The sequence below is a fragment of the Molossus molossus genome, unplaced genomic scaffold, assembly GCF_014108415.1.
Source record: "Molossus molossus isolate mMolMol1 unplaced genomic scaffold, mMolMol1.p scaffold_m16_p_3, whole genome shotgun sequence".
Lineage (NCBI taxonomy): Eukaryota > Metazoa > Chordata > Mammalia > Chiroptera > Molossidae > Molossus > Molossus molossus.
The window spans coordinates 100492424-100510309 of NW_023425366.1; the positions used below are offsets into that span (position 1 = coordinate 100492424).

The 17886-nt window shown below is 41.5% G+C and overlaps 1 protein-coding gene across 5 annotated transcripts in view; it reads left to right on the plus strand.

Moving 5' to 3' along the window:
• Nucleotides 1-17886, plus strand: part of RCC1L (RCC1 like) — a 51245-nt gene that overhangs the window by 12748 nt on the left and 20611 nt on the right. For 2 of the 5 annotated variants that reach the window (XM_036280541.1, XM_036280543.1), the window contains exons 3-6: nucleotides 3402-3530; nucleotides 4402-4468; nucleotides 5082-5145; nucleotides 7074-7158. In XM_036280541.1, coding sequence (XP_036136434.1) covers nucleotides 3402-3530; nucleotides 4402-4468; nucleotides 5082-5145; nucleotides 7074-7158 — 345 coding nt within the window. The remainder of the gene's footprint in view (nucleotides 1-3401; nucleotides 3531-4401; nucleotides 4469-5081; nucleotides 5146-7073; nucleotides 7159-17886) is intronic. The other 3 variants (XM_036280542.1, XM_036280544.1, XM_036280545.1) reach the window with 3 other exon arrangements.

The following is a 17886-nucleotide window of genomic DNA, read 5'->3' on the forward strand; positions in this document are numbered from 1 at the left end:
ATTTTAAAAAGTACACATTAGCCAAACAGTATTTTAAGAACAAAGGAAACATTTTTTTCTTTTAAATCCTCACCCAAGGATATTTTTCTATTTATTTTCAGATAGAGTGGGAGGGAGGGAAAGAAAAACATTGATGTGAGAGAGACACATCAACTAGTTGCTTCCCACATGACTCAGACGAGGTAGGGGATTGAACTGAAATTGAGGTACGTGCCCTTGACCCAAATCGAACCTGAGCCATATTGGCCAGGACAAGAAACATTTTTTAAACTAAAGGAGAGATTATCTAGATATACATACTAAGAGACTTTTCATTTTTTCCTGTTTTCTCATTCATATACATATATATTTTATTTTCATCACAACATATGTTTATTTTCTGCCTTTTTTCACTTAATTTTATGTCAGAATTCTTTTATAAGTTAGTATTGAATTCTTATTAGTTATAAAATGCCACATCACATTTTTTATACCATTTATTAGGAACAATTTTAGATATATGCAGAAATGGACAGAATAGTGTAAGGCGTCATGTGCTGTCACCAGCTTCAATAGTCATCAACTCATGCCAGTCTTGTTTTATTCATTTCCCCCACCTTCTCAGTACATTTGAAGCAAATCCTAACAGTATTGATTTCATTCATAAATATTTCCGTACATATCTAAAAAAGTAAGGACTCTTTATTTTATTTTATGTTTTATCCTCACCTGAGGACATTTTTTCGATATTTTGTTCAGATAGAGTGGGAGGGAGAGAGAGAGAGAGAAACATCGACGTAAAAGGGACACATCGAGTGGTTGCCACCCACACGACCCAACCAGGGCCAGGGACAAACTGCAACCGAGGTACGTGCCCTTAGTGGGAACTGAACCCAAGTCTCTCCGGACCACAAGCTGACTCTATAACCGCTGAGCCAAACCGGGCAGGGCAGTAAGGACTCTTTAAAAGAAAGTAAATATAACATTATCACACCTAAAAATAATAACAATAGCTTTGGCCAGTGTGGCTCACCAATAGGTTGTGGGTTCGATTCCTGGTCAGGGCATATACCTAAGTTGTAGGTTCGATCCCCAGTCTGGAGGCAACTGATTGATGTTTCTCACATTGCTATTTCTCTCCCTCTCTCTCTCTCTACCTCTCCCTCCCTCCCTCCCTTCCTTTCTCTAAAACATCCTCAGGTGAGGATTAAAAAAAAAGGAGTATATTAAAAAAAATAATTAACAATATAATCTCTTAATATCATCAAATATCTGGTCAGTGTTAAAATTGCTGGTTGTCTCACAGATATCATTAAATTTTTATTTTATTTTTAAAAATTTTTTTGAATCAAGATCCAGATAATATCCTGACATTGCTATTGTTGATAAGGCTTTTAGAAGTCTTTAAAGTCTGTTTTAATCTTTTTCTTTTTTATTACTCACCCGAGGATATTTTTCTATTTATCATCAGATAGAGGGGGAGGGGGAGGGGGGGGAGAGAGAGAGAGAGAGAGACAGAGAGACAGACATCGATGTGGTAGAGCCATATCTACTGGTTGCCTCCTGCATGACCCGACCAGGGCTGGAGATGAACCACAACTGAGGTACACGCCCTTGACTGGAATCAAATCCGTGACTCTTTGGTCTGCGGGCTGATGCTCTAACTGCTGAGCCAAACTGGCCAGGGCTAACATGATTCTTTATATTTCCTGTCAATTGGTAGTTGGATCTAGAGCCAGATTCTCTTTATTTTTTTATAATTTTTTTCTTTATTGATTTTTAGAGAGAATGGAAGGGAGAGGGACAGAGAGATGAGAGAGAACATCAAATGGCCGCTCTTGCATGCCCCCCACTGGGGATTTGGCCCACAACCTGGGCATGTTCCCTGACTAGGAATCAAACCAGCAACCTCTTGGTGCATGGGCTGGCGCTCAACCACTGAGCCACACCAGCTGGGAAGCCAAATTCCCTTTAAATGTTATGTTATATACAGCTTCCAGGCCCTTAGGGGTCTATGCAGATAGTGGTGGATGTGAGTCACTTTTAAGTATTGTCATCCTTCGCCACGAGGGATGACTGTATATAAATTAAGAATCCTACTTCATGGAAATTCATTTATCGTGGTAGAGTCTGGAACTATCGTGATAAATGAGGTCTGACTATATTCTAAAGTACTGTATCTTTTCAGCTAATAGGGTTGTATAAGCTAACAACATTGTCTAGATTCTTTGATTTTTGCCTAGAATCATATAATCTTATTGTGATAAGGCAGTTATTCCATGCTGATCAAAAGTTCTGTCTGAAATTTAGTCACTAAAGAAACAAATGGCCCTGGCCAGTTTGGCTCAGCAGTTAGAACGTCGGCCCGCGGTCCAGAGGTACCCAGGTTCAGTTCCTGATAGGGTCACGTACCTTGGCTGCAGTTTGTCCCTGGTCTGGTTGGGGTTGTGTGGGAATGGCCACTCGATGTGTCCCTTTCACGTCGGTGTTTCTCTCTCTCTCTCTCTTCCCCTCTTTCTCCTTCCCACTCTATCTGAACAAAAATAGAAAAATGTCCTCGGATGAGGATTAAAAAAACCACAAATGGGCAAGTGTATTATTACAGTAGTAATAATGCCATTTAAATAAATGGTAATCAAAATCTTTTTAAACATGATTCAAAGGAGAAAATAGAGGGGTTATTTAGTGGGGTGTAGGTTGAAGACTGGTACATTTGCAGATTTTCTCCTAAACTTCAGCCTACATTATAAATATTCAGAAGCTCACCATTTAAAACCTATAAGAGGAATTCTTTTTTTTAAATCCTCACCCGAGGACATTTCTCCATTTTTTATTCAGACAGAGCGGGAGGGAGAGAGAGAAAGAGAGGGAGAGAGAAACATCGACATGAAAGGGACACATTGACTGGCTGCCACCCACACGACCCAACCAGGGCCGGGGACAAACTGCAGCCAATGTACATGCCCTTAGTGGGAACTGAACCCAGGACTCTCTGGTCCATGGGCTGACACTCTACTGCTGAGCCAAACTGGCCAGGGCTGATGAAAGTCTTTTTGCTTCATTTTAATATAATAATATTTGTTGTTGTTCACTTTACTGAGAAGTTTTAGTGGGTATTCCAGGAAAAATGTTTTTACTTTCCTTAAAAATTCAAATGGTATTAAATGACATGTGAAGAGATTTTAAAATAAGACTAGTATGGTTTTCAGTAACCCAGTGTGTAACGGAGGCAATGTGGTACAGTGGTTGGACCCGGGAGCTGGGGACCCGGGCTCTAGTCCTGGCTTTGCTGCTAGCCTATGTGCCTTGAGCAGTCATTCCTGTATCTGAGTAAAAATGTGGCAGTTCGACAGTATGCTTTCTAATGTTAGAAGCGCTATGACTCTCAATCAGTGTGATGAACCCAATTGTTTTTGTTTCAGTGAGGGGATACGAGTATGTGTTGGAGCCCTCGCCGGTTCCACTGCCTCTGGACAGACCTCAGGAGACACGGGTGCTACAGGTCTCTTGCGGCAGAGCCCACTCTCTTGTTCTCACAGATGGCGAAGGAGGTGAAGACTGAGGGGGGAGTTGGGGAACTGCTTTCTTGCTGTTGGGCCTAAAGTGGCTCATTTGATGGAACCACATCTATTTAGTGAAGCTGATAGCATTTCCTGAGCAAATCAGTAGGATGCTCAAGAGAGCTGTATTGGGCAGACCTTGTTAAATCTTTTCTGCTCTCTGTTCTCTTTGGTTCTTGGAAAATCTCAGGTTGTCTGTAAGTGTGACAGCACACACCAGGCAGCCTTAGCAAGGCTCCTGCGCTCTTTGCATAGAGTCACTGAGCCGGGCTGCATGTGCAGATGGCTTTATCCATTGTTCCTAAAGAAGCCTGTCTGCTAACACTTCTTCCCAGTGGTGGGGGCTTTCAGAGTCCGGGCTTCTGGGTAACCCCCACCCCCCAATCCGCTCCAGAAGAGTGGTTTCTAGGGAAAGGTCAGCTTGACTGAATTTTTCAAATTTCATTTTCTGGCTATGGCTAAGTGTGCTTTGTAGGACAATGTGAAGGTAGTGTTAGGAACTTATTCCAGCGGGATTATTGCTTCAAGGACAATTTAGTGATAGGTTCAGGAAATGGGCTGCTGAGGCCTTTCCTAGGAGGTGCTTACTTTGTGTGAGGTGGGATTTCTGAGAGGTGGAACTAGGGCCCGGAGGGAGAGTGGAAGAATCAGTGAAGGTGGCACTCACTGATGTGGCAGGTCTGGGCCCCACATGCCCATGGCTCTGCCTGCACAGGTTGTGGTGGGTGTTGGAGAAGGAAACCAAATGGCAGCTAGGGTGAGTGGTTGGACTAGGACCACTTTTGAGACCCCCTTCCAGTCCTGACATTATAGGATTCCAGGAACCTGAAGAACTGATTTAATTGGGGGTGTTATTTTTTAGTCTTCAGCATGGGAAACAATTCTTATGGGCAATGTGGAAGAAAAGTGGTCGAAAATGAAATTTACAGGTAAGTTACTGAAAGAACTGCCCCTCCCTGCAATTGTGTTAAGCATTAAATGTTTCTTGAGTGATAGACCCACAGAGCAGTAAGCAGGGTTCCCACTGTGTGAGAGGAGCATGAGAACTCACCGGAAGTTGTAGAGAGGATCGTTCCATTGCAGGCTGAGCCCCATGCATTAGTCTGGTGGGAGGGGAGGGCGCATGAGCATTGATTGTGATGTGTGCAGTTCTTTGAATTAGTTGTGTATTTTTAACCAAATTGACTAATTCATTTATTCTTTAAAAGAAGTTTTCCCCCTAGTTCATTGCATTGTGCTGGTGGTTCTAAATACTGCTAGTCTCAACTCTGGCAGCATATGAAACTCACCAAAGGATTGTGTTTGTTTTGTTTTACTTACAAATACTGCTAGTCTCAACTCTGGCAGCATATGAAACTCACCAAAGGATTGTGTTTGTTTTGTTTTACTTTCACACCTTGGCCTAATTCTGCCTTATATTTGACCTTGAGAGTTTCCCTAACAGTTACTATGTATGTGGGGGCCACAGTTAAGGGTGACAGGGGAGGGGCCAGAACCCCACAGTGCTTACCATGGCTATATCTCTTGCTTCTTCCCAAATTGCTCCTGGTGTAGTGAAAGTCACAAAGTCCATAGAATGCAGGACTTCGATGGACAGGTAGTCCAGGTAAGAGGCATGGGCTGAAAGCCACTCATCTGCTCCCTGGGGCACTCTTGAAAGGGGGAATTTTCTGAATTAATAAATGATTTTAGTGACAATTATTGCCTGCTTACTATAGGCCAGAATTTGCAGTAGATCTCCAGGGTACAAAGCTTAAAACAGTTTGGGGGATAACACTGTAGTGGGAGATATAGGTTAAAAAAACTAGCTGTTATCAGAGCACTGTTTATGTTCTAGCCCGGCTTTATCTTGCTTATTATTTTATTCCCATTTCTGGTGCAGTGCCTGGCACATTGTTGGTACTTATAATAAATACCTAAATAAGTGAATGTATATAAAACTTGCTATACAAATACCAGAAGGGGAATGGTTAAGTCTAGCAGGGGTGGGATGGAAGGGAGAAAAGGCATTGTGGGGGAGACGGCAGAGGAATTGACCAGGTAGACTGGGGAAGGGTGGGAGGAAAAGTTTCCTGGCAGAGGAGAGGGAGCAGCTGGAGGCTGTGCCTGCTGAGGACGTGCAGTGTGGCTGGAGTTTGATATGCTTATGGGGCAGTGGTGTGGGGTAGCCTAGAAGATAGGTTCAGAGTGGTCAAGGCATGGTCTTACATGCCTTGCTAAGGAGTTTAGACTTCCTCGTCTTGACAGTTGGAGCCTATCAAAGGTTCTAAGCAGGGTGAGTGACAGCCAAATCATGATCTATTTAGAAAGATAACTTTGGCCATGGTATGGAGTAGGAAGTTGGGGAAGGAAGGGATGAAGGCCACTTGGGAAGCCATGGGGAGAAAGGACAGGTGGGGATACATGTAAGGAGAATTGACTGGATTTGGGGCTTGATTAGCTGGGCAGGAAGTGAGCTAGAGGGAGTCAAACATGACTCCATAGGCAAATGACTTGGCTGCTGATGTTCTCAACCCAGATAGGGACGTACTGGAGGAGGAGCAGGCTTGGGTTGGCTGGGAGAGGGAAGTGAGGAGGAGTGGAAGAGTGAATTTGCAGTAGAATGTAGTGCTTCTTGCATAGGCTTCAAAGTCACATGGATGCAAGTTTAACTCCCCGCTTCTCCACATATTAACTGGGTGACTTTGGGCGAGTTACCAAACTTCTCTGAGAGTCAGTTTCTTTCTTTTTTTAAAATATGTTTTTATTGACTTTTTAGAGAGAGAGGAAAGGAGAGAGAGATAGAAACACCAGTGTGAGATGGAAACATCCATTAGCCACCTCCTGCACGCCCCCTACCAGGGATCGAGCCCACAACCCAGGCATGTGCCTTGACTGGGAATCGAACTGGGACCTCTCAGTCCATGGGATGATGCTCAGTCCACTTAGCCACACTGGCCTGACTGATTCACTTTCTTACTAGGTGGTCTTGTTTATTGACTTAGCACAATGCCTGACATAATAAGTGTTCATTAGGCAGTTAGGAAAATAGATTCGAACACAGTAGATTTGTTGGGACTAGAGATAACAGTGTGGAGGTGACAGTGAAAGCCTTGGGAATGGATGTAGTCTCCCATGGAAGTGTGAAGACTGAAGACAGAAGAGGGCAGAGGATAGAACCTTGGAGGATTCCAACACTGAAGGGTAGGAAGTAGAGGCTGAGAGAGGCAGAAGAGGAATAATGAAGAGAAAGACTTGGAGGAGGGAATGGTTCCTCAGGTGTGGAGGTGATGGAGGAGCCTTTAGGTTTGTTCCTTAAAACACCTAGCACTTTACTCTAGCAAGATCAGTTTCAATGGAGTGGGAGACTGCTAGGCTGCAGAGCGTTGAGAATGAAGAAGAGGTGGAGGCATTGTGGGCAGCCTGCCTGGCTGGACCTAGCCTGCTTGGTGCTCAGGAACAGTAGGGGATGCTACTGGGTTTTGGGTCCATTAACTAGGACCCTCGGTTTCTAAGGATATCTTCTCATCAACCTCACCTCTGTCTATCTGATAGGTCGCCTGTGGTCAGGACCATAGTCTGTTCCTAACGGATAAAGGAGAAGTCTATTCTTGTGGATGGGGTGCGGACGGGCAAACAGGTATTGTACCTTTCACCTCTGGGATAGCGCAGTAGGGCATTGTGAGCTGCAGAGTTCTCATAGGCTAGAACCCATCTTTCTTAATTTGACTCTTACCTCTCTCATTGCTTCCTGGGGAACACTGTCCTGTTTCTCTTGTCCTGTTCCCTTTTCCCCTGGCTCCCATAGAAGTGAATCATATAGGACTGGAGCCACTCTTCAACAAAGGAGTTCCGAGTCTTGTAAAGAAGAAACAAATGCCACCTAAAAGGAGCTTGGTTTTAACTGATTTCAGAAGAATATCATTAGGGGAGGAAGGAATGAGGGATAAGTTTATCACCTTGTATATTTAATCTTTTTGTTTTTGATAGTTGTCTGAAAGGAGGGCCTTTAAATTTAAGATTTAAAACTTGTTTAAATCCTCAGTAATTCTTTTTGTTGTTGTTGTTGTTCATCCTTACCTGAGGATATTTTTCCATTATTTTTTAGTTAAACTGAAGGGGAAAGAGGGAGAGAGAGAGAGAAACATGGATGTGAGAGAGACACATCAGTTGGTTGCTTCTCACATGACCCTGGCTGGGGCCAGGGAAACCTGCAACCCAGGTACATGCCCCTTGATTGGGAATTGAACCAGTGACCCTTTGGTCTTTGCTCTAACCACTAAGCCAGACTGGCCAGAGCATAAATCCTCAGTTATCTTATCATCACCAAATCCTCCTCGTTCATTCTTTCATGTTTTCTTCTACTCTTTGTTTATATGAGTACATTTTTTATATTGTAATGATAGCACAGGTGTGAATTTATGTACTTGTTTTATTATTTAAATTTATATAAAACATTTTTTCAACTTTCTCATTTACGTTTATTTTTTTAATCCTCACCTGAGGATATGTTTTTGTTTTTGTTTTTATCCTCACCCGAGGACATTTTTCCATTTTTTGTTCAGATAGAGTGGAAGGGAGAGAGAGAGAGAGAAACATCGATATGAAAGGGGCACATCGAGTGGTTGCCACCTACACGACCCAACCAGGGCTGGGGACAAACTGCAACTGAGGTATGTGCCCTTAGCAGGAACCAAACCCGGGTTTCTCTGGACTGTAGGCCGACGCTCTAACTGCTGAGCCAAACTGGCCAGGGCAGGATATGTTTTTTTTAATTGATTTTAGAGAGAGAGTGAAAGTGGGGGAAGAGAGAGAAAGAAACATCGATGTGAGAGAGAAACATCGATCCGTTGCCTCCTGTACACACCCCTCACTAGGACTGAATCCACTACCTACGTATGTGCCCTGATTGGGAATTGAACCCACATCCTTTTTGGTGTGTGGGACAATACTCCATCTGAGCCACCCAGCCAGGGCCACAGTTATGGTTTTAATATTTATATGATAATAGCATCAAACTAAATTACCATAAGATAAATTAACCATTTAGTTGCTTTATTAAGTAACTACTTAATCCTGTTGTCAAGAGGCATGTTTTCGTTTGTTTGTTAATCCTCACCCAAGGATATTTTTCCTTTGGTTTTTTTAGAGAGAGTGGAAGGGAGGAAGGGAGAGAGAGAAACATCAATGTGAGAGAGATATATTGATTGGTTGCCTCCCACATGACCCCAATCAGGGTCAGGGATGAAACGTGCAACCCAAATACTTGCCCTTGACCGGGAATTGAACCCGAGACCCTTTGGTCCTTGGGCTGATGCTCTAACCGCTAAGCCACACTGGCCAGGGCAAGAGCCATGATTTTTTGTGTGTGGGGGGGGATGTGCAGCAGCCATGGGAGGTATTGTGACATCATGTATAGAGATAGGGCTTTTTATTTCATTTGGACTTTTGTCCTAGGATAAATTCTCAGGAGTGGGACAAAGGTTTACAATATTTTTATTATTTTAAAAATGTTTTATGAAATTGCTTCCCAAAAGTTTTACCAGTTTATACCACTGTCAACAATGTACAGAGGTACCACTTTAATCCTAACCTCTTTAAGAATGAGAATTGTCTATTTAAGTGAGCTAATTTAATTATTGTGCCAGTTTTCTAAATGTGCTTTTTTTTGGTAATGATAAAGGTGCAGCTTCTCTCTATTTTTAAAATCTTGTGTGGGTAATTTTTTTTTCTTTTCACTTGTGTGGGTAATTTTGAAAAAGTAGGCTTGAATAAAATTAATGAGGTTGTTGATACATTTTAACAGTATAGGCAGGAATAAGGTGAAGAGTAAAAGTCCCACTCGCTGGAGATAACCACCGCTAACAGTTTCCTGATGCCATTACAGAAATTTACTGTCGTGTGCTACAGCGCCTCCAGCCTCACTGCCTTGCTCTCCAGGCTCTGAGTCCAGCCACACGGGCCCCCGCAGCCAGTTCCTGGAGCATGCCCTCTTTTGTTGCCATAGGGTCTTTTATTTATTTATTTATTTATTTGATTTGATTTGATTTATTAATTTATTTTTGTTATAGATGTTTCTCCTTTTTCCCCCACTGATTCCCCCCTCCCCACCCTGTCCCCAGCTTTGTTGTCCATGTCCATGGTTCATGCATGCATGCATATAAGTTCTGTGGTTTATCTCCCCCCCCACCCCCTCTCCTGGGGATTGTCAGTCTGTACCCCACTTCCACGTCTCTGGGACTACCCCATTCCTCAGACTGTTATGTTCATTATATTCCACAAATAGTGAGATCATATGCTACTTGTCTTTCTCTGTTTGGCTTGTTTCGCTTAGGATGACACTTTCCAGGTCCCTCCATGTCGTCTCAAAGGATAAGAGATCTTTCTTTCTTACAGCTGTATAATACTCCATTGAGTATATGTACCACAGCTTTTTTATCCATTCATCTACTGATGGACATTTGGGCTGTTTCCAGATCTTAGATATTGTAAATAGTGCTGCTATGAACATGGGGGTACATATATTCTTTCTGACTGGTGTTTCAGGCTTCTTGGGGTATATTCCTAAGAAGTGGGATTACTGGGTCAAATGGCAGTTCAATTTTTAATTTTTTGAGGTAACACCATATTGTTTTCCATAGTGGCTACACCAGTCTGCATTCCCACCAGCAGTGTACTAGAGTCCCCTTTTCTCCACACACTTGTCAACGCTTGTTTGATGATTTGTTGATGGCGGCCATTCTGACAAGTGTGAGGTGATACCTCATTGTTGTTGTTTTTTGTTTTTGTTGTTCAGATAGAGTGGGAGGGAGAGAGAGAGAGAGACATTGATGTGAAAGGGACACATCAAGTGGTTGCCACCCACACGACCCAACCAGGGCCAGGGACAAACTGCAACTGAGGTACATGCCCTTAGCAGGAACCGAACCCGGGTCTCTCTGGACCGCAGGTTGATGCTCTAACCACTGAGCCAAACTGGCCAGGGCACCTCATTGTTGTTTTAATTTGCATCTCTCTGATGATTAATGATGCTGAGCATTTCTTTATATGTCTCTTAGCCATTTGTATGTCCTGTTTGGAGAGGTGTCTATTTAGTTACTCTGCCCATTTTTTAATTGGGTTCTTTGTCTTCCTTTTGTTGAGTTGTATGAGCACTCTATATATATTGGAAATTAACCCCTTATCTGATATATATATCATTGGCAATTTGCTCTCCCATACAGTGGGTTGCCTTTCCATTTTGATGATTGTATCTTTTGCTGTGCAGAAGCTTTTGAGTTTGATGTAGTCCCATGTGTTCATTTTCTTTGTTTCTGTTGCCCTAGGGGATGTATCAGTGAAAATTCTGCTGCGTATGATGTCTGAAATTTTGTTGCCTACAGTTTCTTCTAGGATTTTTATGGATTCATGAGTCACATTTAAGTCTTTTATCCATTTTGAGTTTATTTTGTGTATGGTGTAAGTTGATGGTCTAGTTTCATTTTTTTGCATGTGGCTGTCCAATTTTCCCAGCACCATTTATTAAAGAGGCTGTCTTTACTCCATTGTATGCTCTTGCCCCCTTTGTCAAATATTAATTGAGCATATTGCCTTGGGTTTGTTTCTGGGTTCTCTATTCTGTTCCACTGGTCTATATGCCTATTCTTGTGCCAGTACGAGGCTGGTTTGATTAAAGTCACTTTGTAGTATAACCTGATATCTGGTATTGTGATCCCACCTGCTTTGTCCTTCTTTTTCAAGATTGCTGTTGCTATTCAGGGTCTTTTTTGGTTCCATATGAACTTTTGAAGTATTTGTTCTAGTTCTGTGAAATATGTCGTTGGTATCTTGATGGGGATTGCATTGAATCTATAGATTGCTTTGGGTAATATGGACATTTTAATGATGTTAATTCTTCCAATCCATGAACAAGGTATGTGCTTCCACTTTTTTATATCTTCCTCTATTTCTTTTTTCAATGTCCTGTAGTTTTCTGCAAATAGGTCCTTTACTTCTTTGGTTAAGTTTATTCCTAGGTATTTTAATTTTTTTGCTGCAATGGTAAATGCGAATGTTTTTTCAGTTTCTTTTTCTGTGAGTTCATCATTGGTGTATAAGAACGCCGTCGATTTCTTGACGTTAATTTTGTATCCTGCTACTTTGCCAGATTCATGTATTAAGTCTACTAGATTTTTGATGGAGTCTTTAGGGTTTCCTATGTATAATATCATGTCATCTGCAGATAATGACAGTTTCACTTCCTCCTTTCCAATTTGGATTCCTTTTATTTTTTCTTCATGTGTGATTGCTGTGGCTAAGACTTCCAGTACTGTGTTAAACAAGAGTGGCGAAAGTGGACATGCCTGTCTTGTTCTTGTTCTTAAGGGAAATGTTTTTAGTTTCTGCCCATTGAGCGTGATGTTAGCTGTAGGTCTTTCATATATAGCCTTTATTATGTCGAGATATGATCCCTCTATTCCCAGATTGCTGAGCGTTTTTATCAGAAATGGATACTGGATTTTGTCGAAGGCTTTTTCGGCATCTATTGATATGATCATGTGGTTTTTATTCTTCATTTTGTTTATGTGGTGTATCACATTTATTGATTTGCGAATATTGTACCAGGCTTGCATCCCTGGGATGAATCCCATTTGGTCATGGTGAATAATTTTTTTGATATATTGCTGGATCCGATTTGCTAGTATTTTGTTCAGGATTTTGGAATCTATGTTCATCAGGGATATTGGCCTGTAGTTTTCTTTCTTTGTAATGTCTTTTCCTGGTTTTGGAATTAGAATTATGCTGGCCTCATAAAACGAGTTTGGGAGTCTTCCTTCTTGAATTTTTTGAAATAGTTTGAGGAGAATGAGTGTTAGTTCTTCTTTGAATGTTCGGTAAAACTCCCCCGTGAAGCCATCCGGGCCTGGGCTTTTGTTTGCTGGGAGAGTCTTGATTACATCTTCAATTTCCTTAGTTGTTATTCGTTTGTTCAAGTTTTCTATCTCTTCTCCGTCCAGTTTTGGGAGACTATGTGTTTCTAGAAGTTCGTCCATTTGGCTTACATTGTGGAATTTGTTGCCTACTATAATTGTTCATAGTAGTTGTTAACGATCTTTTGTATTTCTGTGGTGTCAATTGTTACTTCTCCTCTTTCATTTCTGATTTTGTGTATTTGGGTTCTCTCTCTTTGTTTCTTGGTGAGTCTAGCTAAGGGTCCATCAATCTTGTTTATCTTTTCAAAGAACCAGCTCTTTGTTTCATTGATCCTTTGAATTGTTTTTTTGGTCTCTATGTCATTTATTTCTGCTCTGATCTTTACTATTTCCTTCCTTCTACTTGCTCTGGGGTTTTCTTTTTGTTTGCTTTCTAGTTCTTTAAGTTGTGAGGTTAGATAGTCTATTAGAGATTTTTCTTGTTTCTTGAGGTAGGCCTGTAGTGCTATGAACTTCCCTCTCAGAACTGCTTTTGCTGCATCCCATAGATTTTGTGTTGTTGTGTGTTCATTTTCATTGGTTTCCAGGAAGTTTTTAATTCTTCCTTGATCTCCTTGGTAACCCATTCGTTGTTTAATAACATGCTGTTTAGCTTTTATGTGTTCAAATGTCTTTGCATGTTCTTGTTGCAATTGATCTCTAGTTTCATGCCATTGTGATCTGAGAAGATGCTTGATATTATTTCAATCTTCTTGAACTTGTAGAGACTTAGTTTGTGTCCTAACATATGGTCTATCTTTGAGAATGTCCCATGTGCACTTGAGAAGAATGTGAATTCTGTAGTTTTGGGGTGTAATTCTCTGTAGATATCTATTAAATCCATTTGGTCTAGTGCTTCATTTAGAGTCTCTGTTTCCTTGCTAAGTTTTTGTCTAGAGGATCTATCCAGTGATGTCAGCGGGGTGTTGAAATCCCCTGCTATGATTGTATTGCTATCGATTTCTCCTTTGAAGTTCTCCAGAAGATTTTTAATATATTTTAGTGCTCCTATATTGGGTGCATATATGTTAATCAAGGTTATAGCTTCCTGTTGGATAGATCCTTTCATTATTATGTAGTGGCCTTCTTTGTCTCTAGTTATGGCCTTCATTTTGAAATCTATTTTATCAGATATGAGTATTGCTACCCCAGCTTTTTTTCCCTTTCCGTTTGCTTGAAAGATTTTTTTCCATCCCTTCACTTTCAACCTATGTGAGTCTTTTGTTGTAAGGTGGGTCTCTTGTAAACAACATATAGATGAGTCATGCTTTCTTATCCAATCAGCTACTCTGTCTTTTTATCGGAGTATTTAATCCATTTATGTTTAAAGTGATTATTGATATGTACTTATTTATTGCCATTTTTGTTTAGTATGGTTACATTTTTCTTCCTATTTCTCCTGCTAATTACAGCAGTCCTTTTAGCATTTCTTGCAGTGCTGGTTTGGTGCTAATGTATTCCCTTAGCCTTTTTTTGTCTGGGAAGCTCTTTATTTGACCTTCTATTTTGAATGATAGCCTTGCTGGATAGAGTAGTCTTGGATTCAGATCCTTGTTTTTCATGACCTTGATTACCTCATGCCATTCCCTTCTGACTTGTAGTGTTTCTGTTGAGAAGTCAGTTGAGATCATTATGGGGTTTCCTTTGTAGGTAACCTATTGCTTACCTCTTGCTGCTTTTAGGATTCTCTGTTTGTCTTTAATTTTTGGCATGTTAATTACTATGTGTCTTGGTGTGGGCCTGTTTGGGTTCTTCTTACTTGGGGCTCTCTGTGCTTCTTGAACTTGAATGCCTTCTTCCTTCACCAAATTAGGGAAGTTTTCTGTCAATATTTCTTCAAATATATTCTCTAACCCTTGCTCATTTTCTTCTTTGGGGACTCCTGTGATGCAAATGTTATTACGTTTCCAGTTGTCCCACAGTTCTCTTAAGCTATCTTCCTGTTTTTAAATTATTTTTTCCTTTTGGTTTTCTGATTGGTTGATTTTTTCTACCCTGTCTTCTAATTCACTGATCCAGTCCTCAGCTTCCTCTACTCTGCTATTTAGACTTTCCAATGTGTTTTTTATTTCTGATATATCATTCTTCATTTCTTCTTGGTGGTTTTTAATTTCCAACTGGTTGATTTTCAACATTTCTATGTCTTTACTTATGGTGTTCATGTCCTTACACATGCTATTGAGCTTCCTGAAGAGCATGGCTCTGAATTCTAGTTCTGTTAACTTGCCTAACTGCACCTCACTTATCTCATCTTCAGTAGAGGGCTCTTGTTCTTTCATTTGGCTTTTGTTTCTGTGTTTCACCATTTTGGCTATCACAGTGGGCTTTTGAGCCTGCTAAATTTTCCCTGTGGGTGTTGGTGTTCTGCTGTTTGTGGCTCCCTCTCCTGGGTTTGTATGAGCCAGGAGGACCCACATTAAACACCACTGTCAAGTCTTACTTTTCTGGTTAGATTTGCTAGCCCAGGGATGGTACAGTTATTCTCTAACTTTTTGCCTGGAGGCTATCATTGCGGTTTCCTGAAGAACTTTGGCTTCTCAGTTTAATGAAAAACTCCCTCAGGTGCTCTGCTCTGCATAAGGGGATTTCCCGAGGGTGGGGCAGATGCTGGTTGTTAATGGGCCTCAGTTTGCATTTCAACGGCCACCTGGGTGGGGTTGAATCTCCGAGGGAGGGGCCACCGCCTCTCCTCAGGACCCTGGGAAGGAGTAAGATGACCACAGTCCTGCGTGGCTGCAACTCATCAAAAGCTCTGAGCGCCCTCCAATTCCCGAGTGTCCCCACACAGTTCCTGTCCAGTCCGCCCTCCCTCTGCCGGAGCTCAAGGTGAGTGGCTGTGGCTGTTTTAGTCTCTGTCCCGGCTCTGCACTGTGGAGCCGCTTGGGAGTTTAACCTGAGGGCACTGCTCACAGCTAAGGCTACTGCCCACCGACCATGGGCTCCCAGCCCACCTCTTGCGTCTCCACAAGCCTACCAGGATTGAGTCAGTGTCCATGGTTATGTGGTCCTCCAAGCTGCTTTTCTGTTGCTTTTTCCTGACGATTTGTCTTTATTTTTGTTGTAATTCCAGTTTGGTCTTGGGAGATGGTCTGTGTAGCTTCCATTCACTCTGTTGCCATTTCCGAATCCATGCCATAGGGTCTTTGCCCATGATATTTCCTTAGCCTGGAATGCTCTTTGCTCTCCTTTTTGTTCTGTAGGACTCAGCATGGCTGTCACCTCCTCAGTGAAGGCTTCCCTTCTTTCTAAATCAGTTATTCTCCTTTTCCTTTTCACTTGCTATCTGAGCATCCTATTCCATTCTTTCATAAACCTTCAACATTTTGAATTACTTTTTAAAAATATTTTTATTTATATGTATTATATACAAAAGAATGTGTGTAGGCAATACTCTCTAAATCTACAGATTCAATGCAATTTCTATCAAAATTCCATTTGCCTTAGTTGTAGAAATGGATAAACTAATGCTAAAATTCATATGGAATTGCAAGGGACCACAAATAGCCCCCCAAAATTTGAAGGACAAAGTTGGAGGAATCACACTTTCTGATTTCAAGATTTACTAAAAGATATAGTAGTAATCAAAACAGGGTGGTACTGGCATAAGCATAGGCATAGCTCAATAGAATAGAATTGAGAGTCTAGAAGGAAACCCATACATCTGTGATCTATTATTTTTTATTTATTTATTTTTTTATTCTCACCTGAGGACATTTTTCCATTTTTGTTCAGGTAGAGTGGGAGGAAGAGAGAGAGAGAAACATCGATGCGAACGGGACACATCGAGCGGCTGCCTCCCGCACGACCCCAACTGGGGCAGGGGACAAACTACAACCAAGGTACGTGCCCTTAGCGGGAACCGAACCCGGGTCTCTCTGGACCGCAGGCCAAAGCTGTAACCGCTGAGCCAAACCGGCCAGGGCTGTGATGTATTATTTTTGACAAGAGTGCTAAGACCATTTAATTGAGAAAAGAATAGTCTTTTCAACAAATGGTGCTGGGACAACTGGATATCTACATGCAAAAGAATGAATTTGAACCTCTATTTACACCATCTATAAAAATGAACTCAAAATGGATTAACGTCATAAATGTAAGAACTTAAATTTAGAAGAAAGCATAGGTATAATCTTTGTGACTTTGGATTAGGCAGCATTTTCTTAAATATGACATCCAAATCACAAGTAAAAGAAGAAAAAAATAGATAAATTGATCTTCATGAGAATTTAAAAACTTGTGCATCAAAAGACATTATTGCCGTGGCCAATATGGCTCAGTGGTTAGAGCATCAGCCCATGCACTAAAGGGTCTCGGGTCTGATTCCTGGTCAAGGGCATGTACCTGGGTTGCAGGTTTGATCACTGGCCCTGATCAGGGCCTTTGGGGGAGGCAACCTCTCTCACATTGATGTCCCCCTCCTCCGCCTACACTCTATCTAAAAATAAAAAAATATCCTCAGTGAGGATAAAAGAAAAAAAATCGACATTTATGAAACCATTACCCAATTTAAGACCTAGAACATTGTCAGTACTGCAGATTCTATGAGTGTGCACCTCTCTTGATTCTTATGCTTGCCTTCCCCCCAAAATTTGCCTACCCTCCTAAATTTATACACAGACACACATACATTCCCACATAATGTATTGACTAACTTTGCTTATTTTAGGGGTCATACTATATGTATCTTCTGTAACTTGGTTTAAGCTCAACATTATGTTTCTTAAGAATCAGCTGTATTATAGATATCTGCAGTTTGTTCATTCCTCCCTCCACCCCCTGCCCTGATAGCTGGGGAGGCCAGTTTTGCCAGTTTTAGCCTCAACTTGTTTTTTAAAATTTTTTTTTTATCCTCATTCGAGGACACTTTTGCATTTATCTTCAGATAGAGTGGGGTGGGGGGAAGAGAAACACCGATGTGAGAGAGACACATCAACTGGTTGCCACCCACACAACCCCAACTGGGGCCGGGGACAAACTGCAACCGAGGTACGAGTCCTTTGCGGGAACTGAACCCCGGACTCTCTGGTCCACAGGCCGACGCTCTAACTGCTGAGCCAAACCAGCCAGGGCTTTCTTCAATTCTTAAAAATTGTGGTTAAATACACATAACATTCACCACCTGAACCATTTTTAAATGTACAGTTCATTGGTATTAAGTAAATCCATATTGTTGTGCAACCATCACCACCATCCATTTCCAGAACTCTCTCATCTTGTAAAACCGAAACTTTATACCCATTAAACAGTAACTCCCCATTCTGTCCTCCTCCCAGCCTGGCAACTGCTGTTCTGCTTTCTGCCTCTATGAGTTTGACTCTAGGTGCCTTATATGAGTGAATCATACAGTATTTGTGTTTTTGTGTGTGACTAACTTATTTTACTTAGCATGATGTTCTCAGAGTTTATCCATTGTTTAG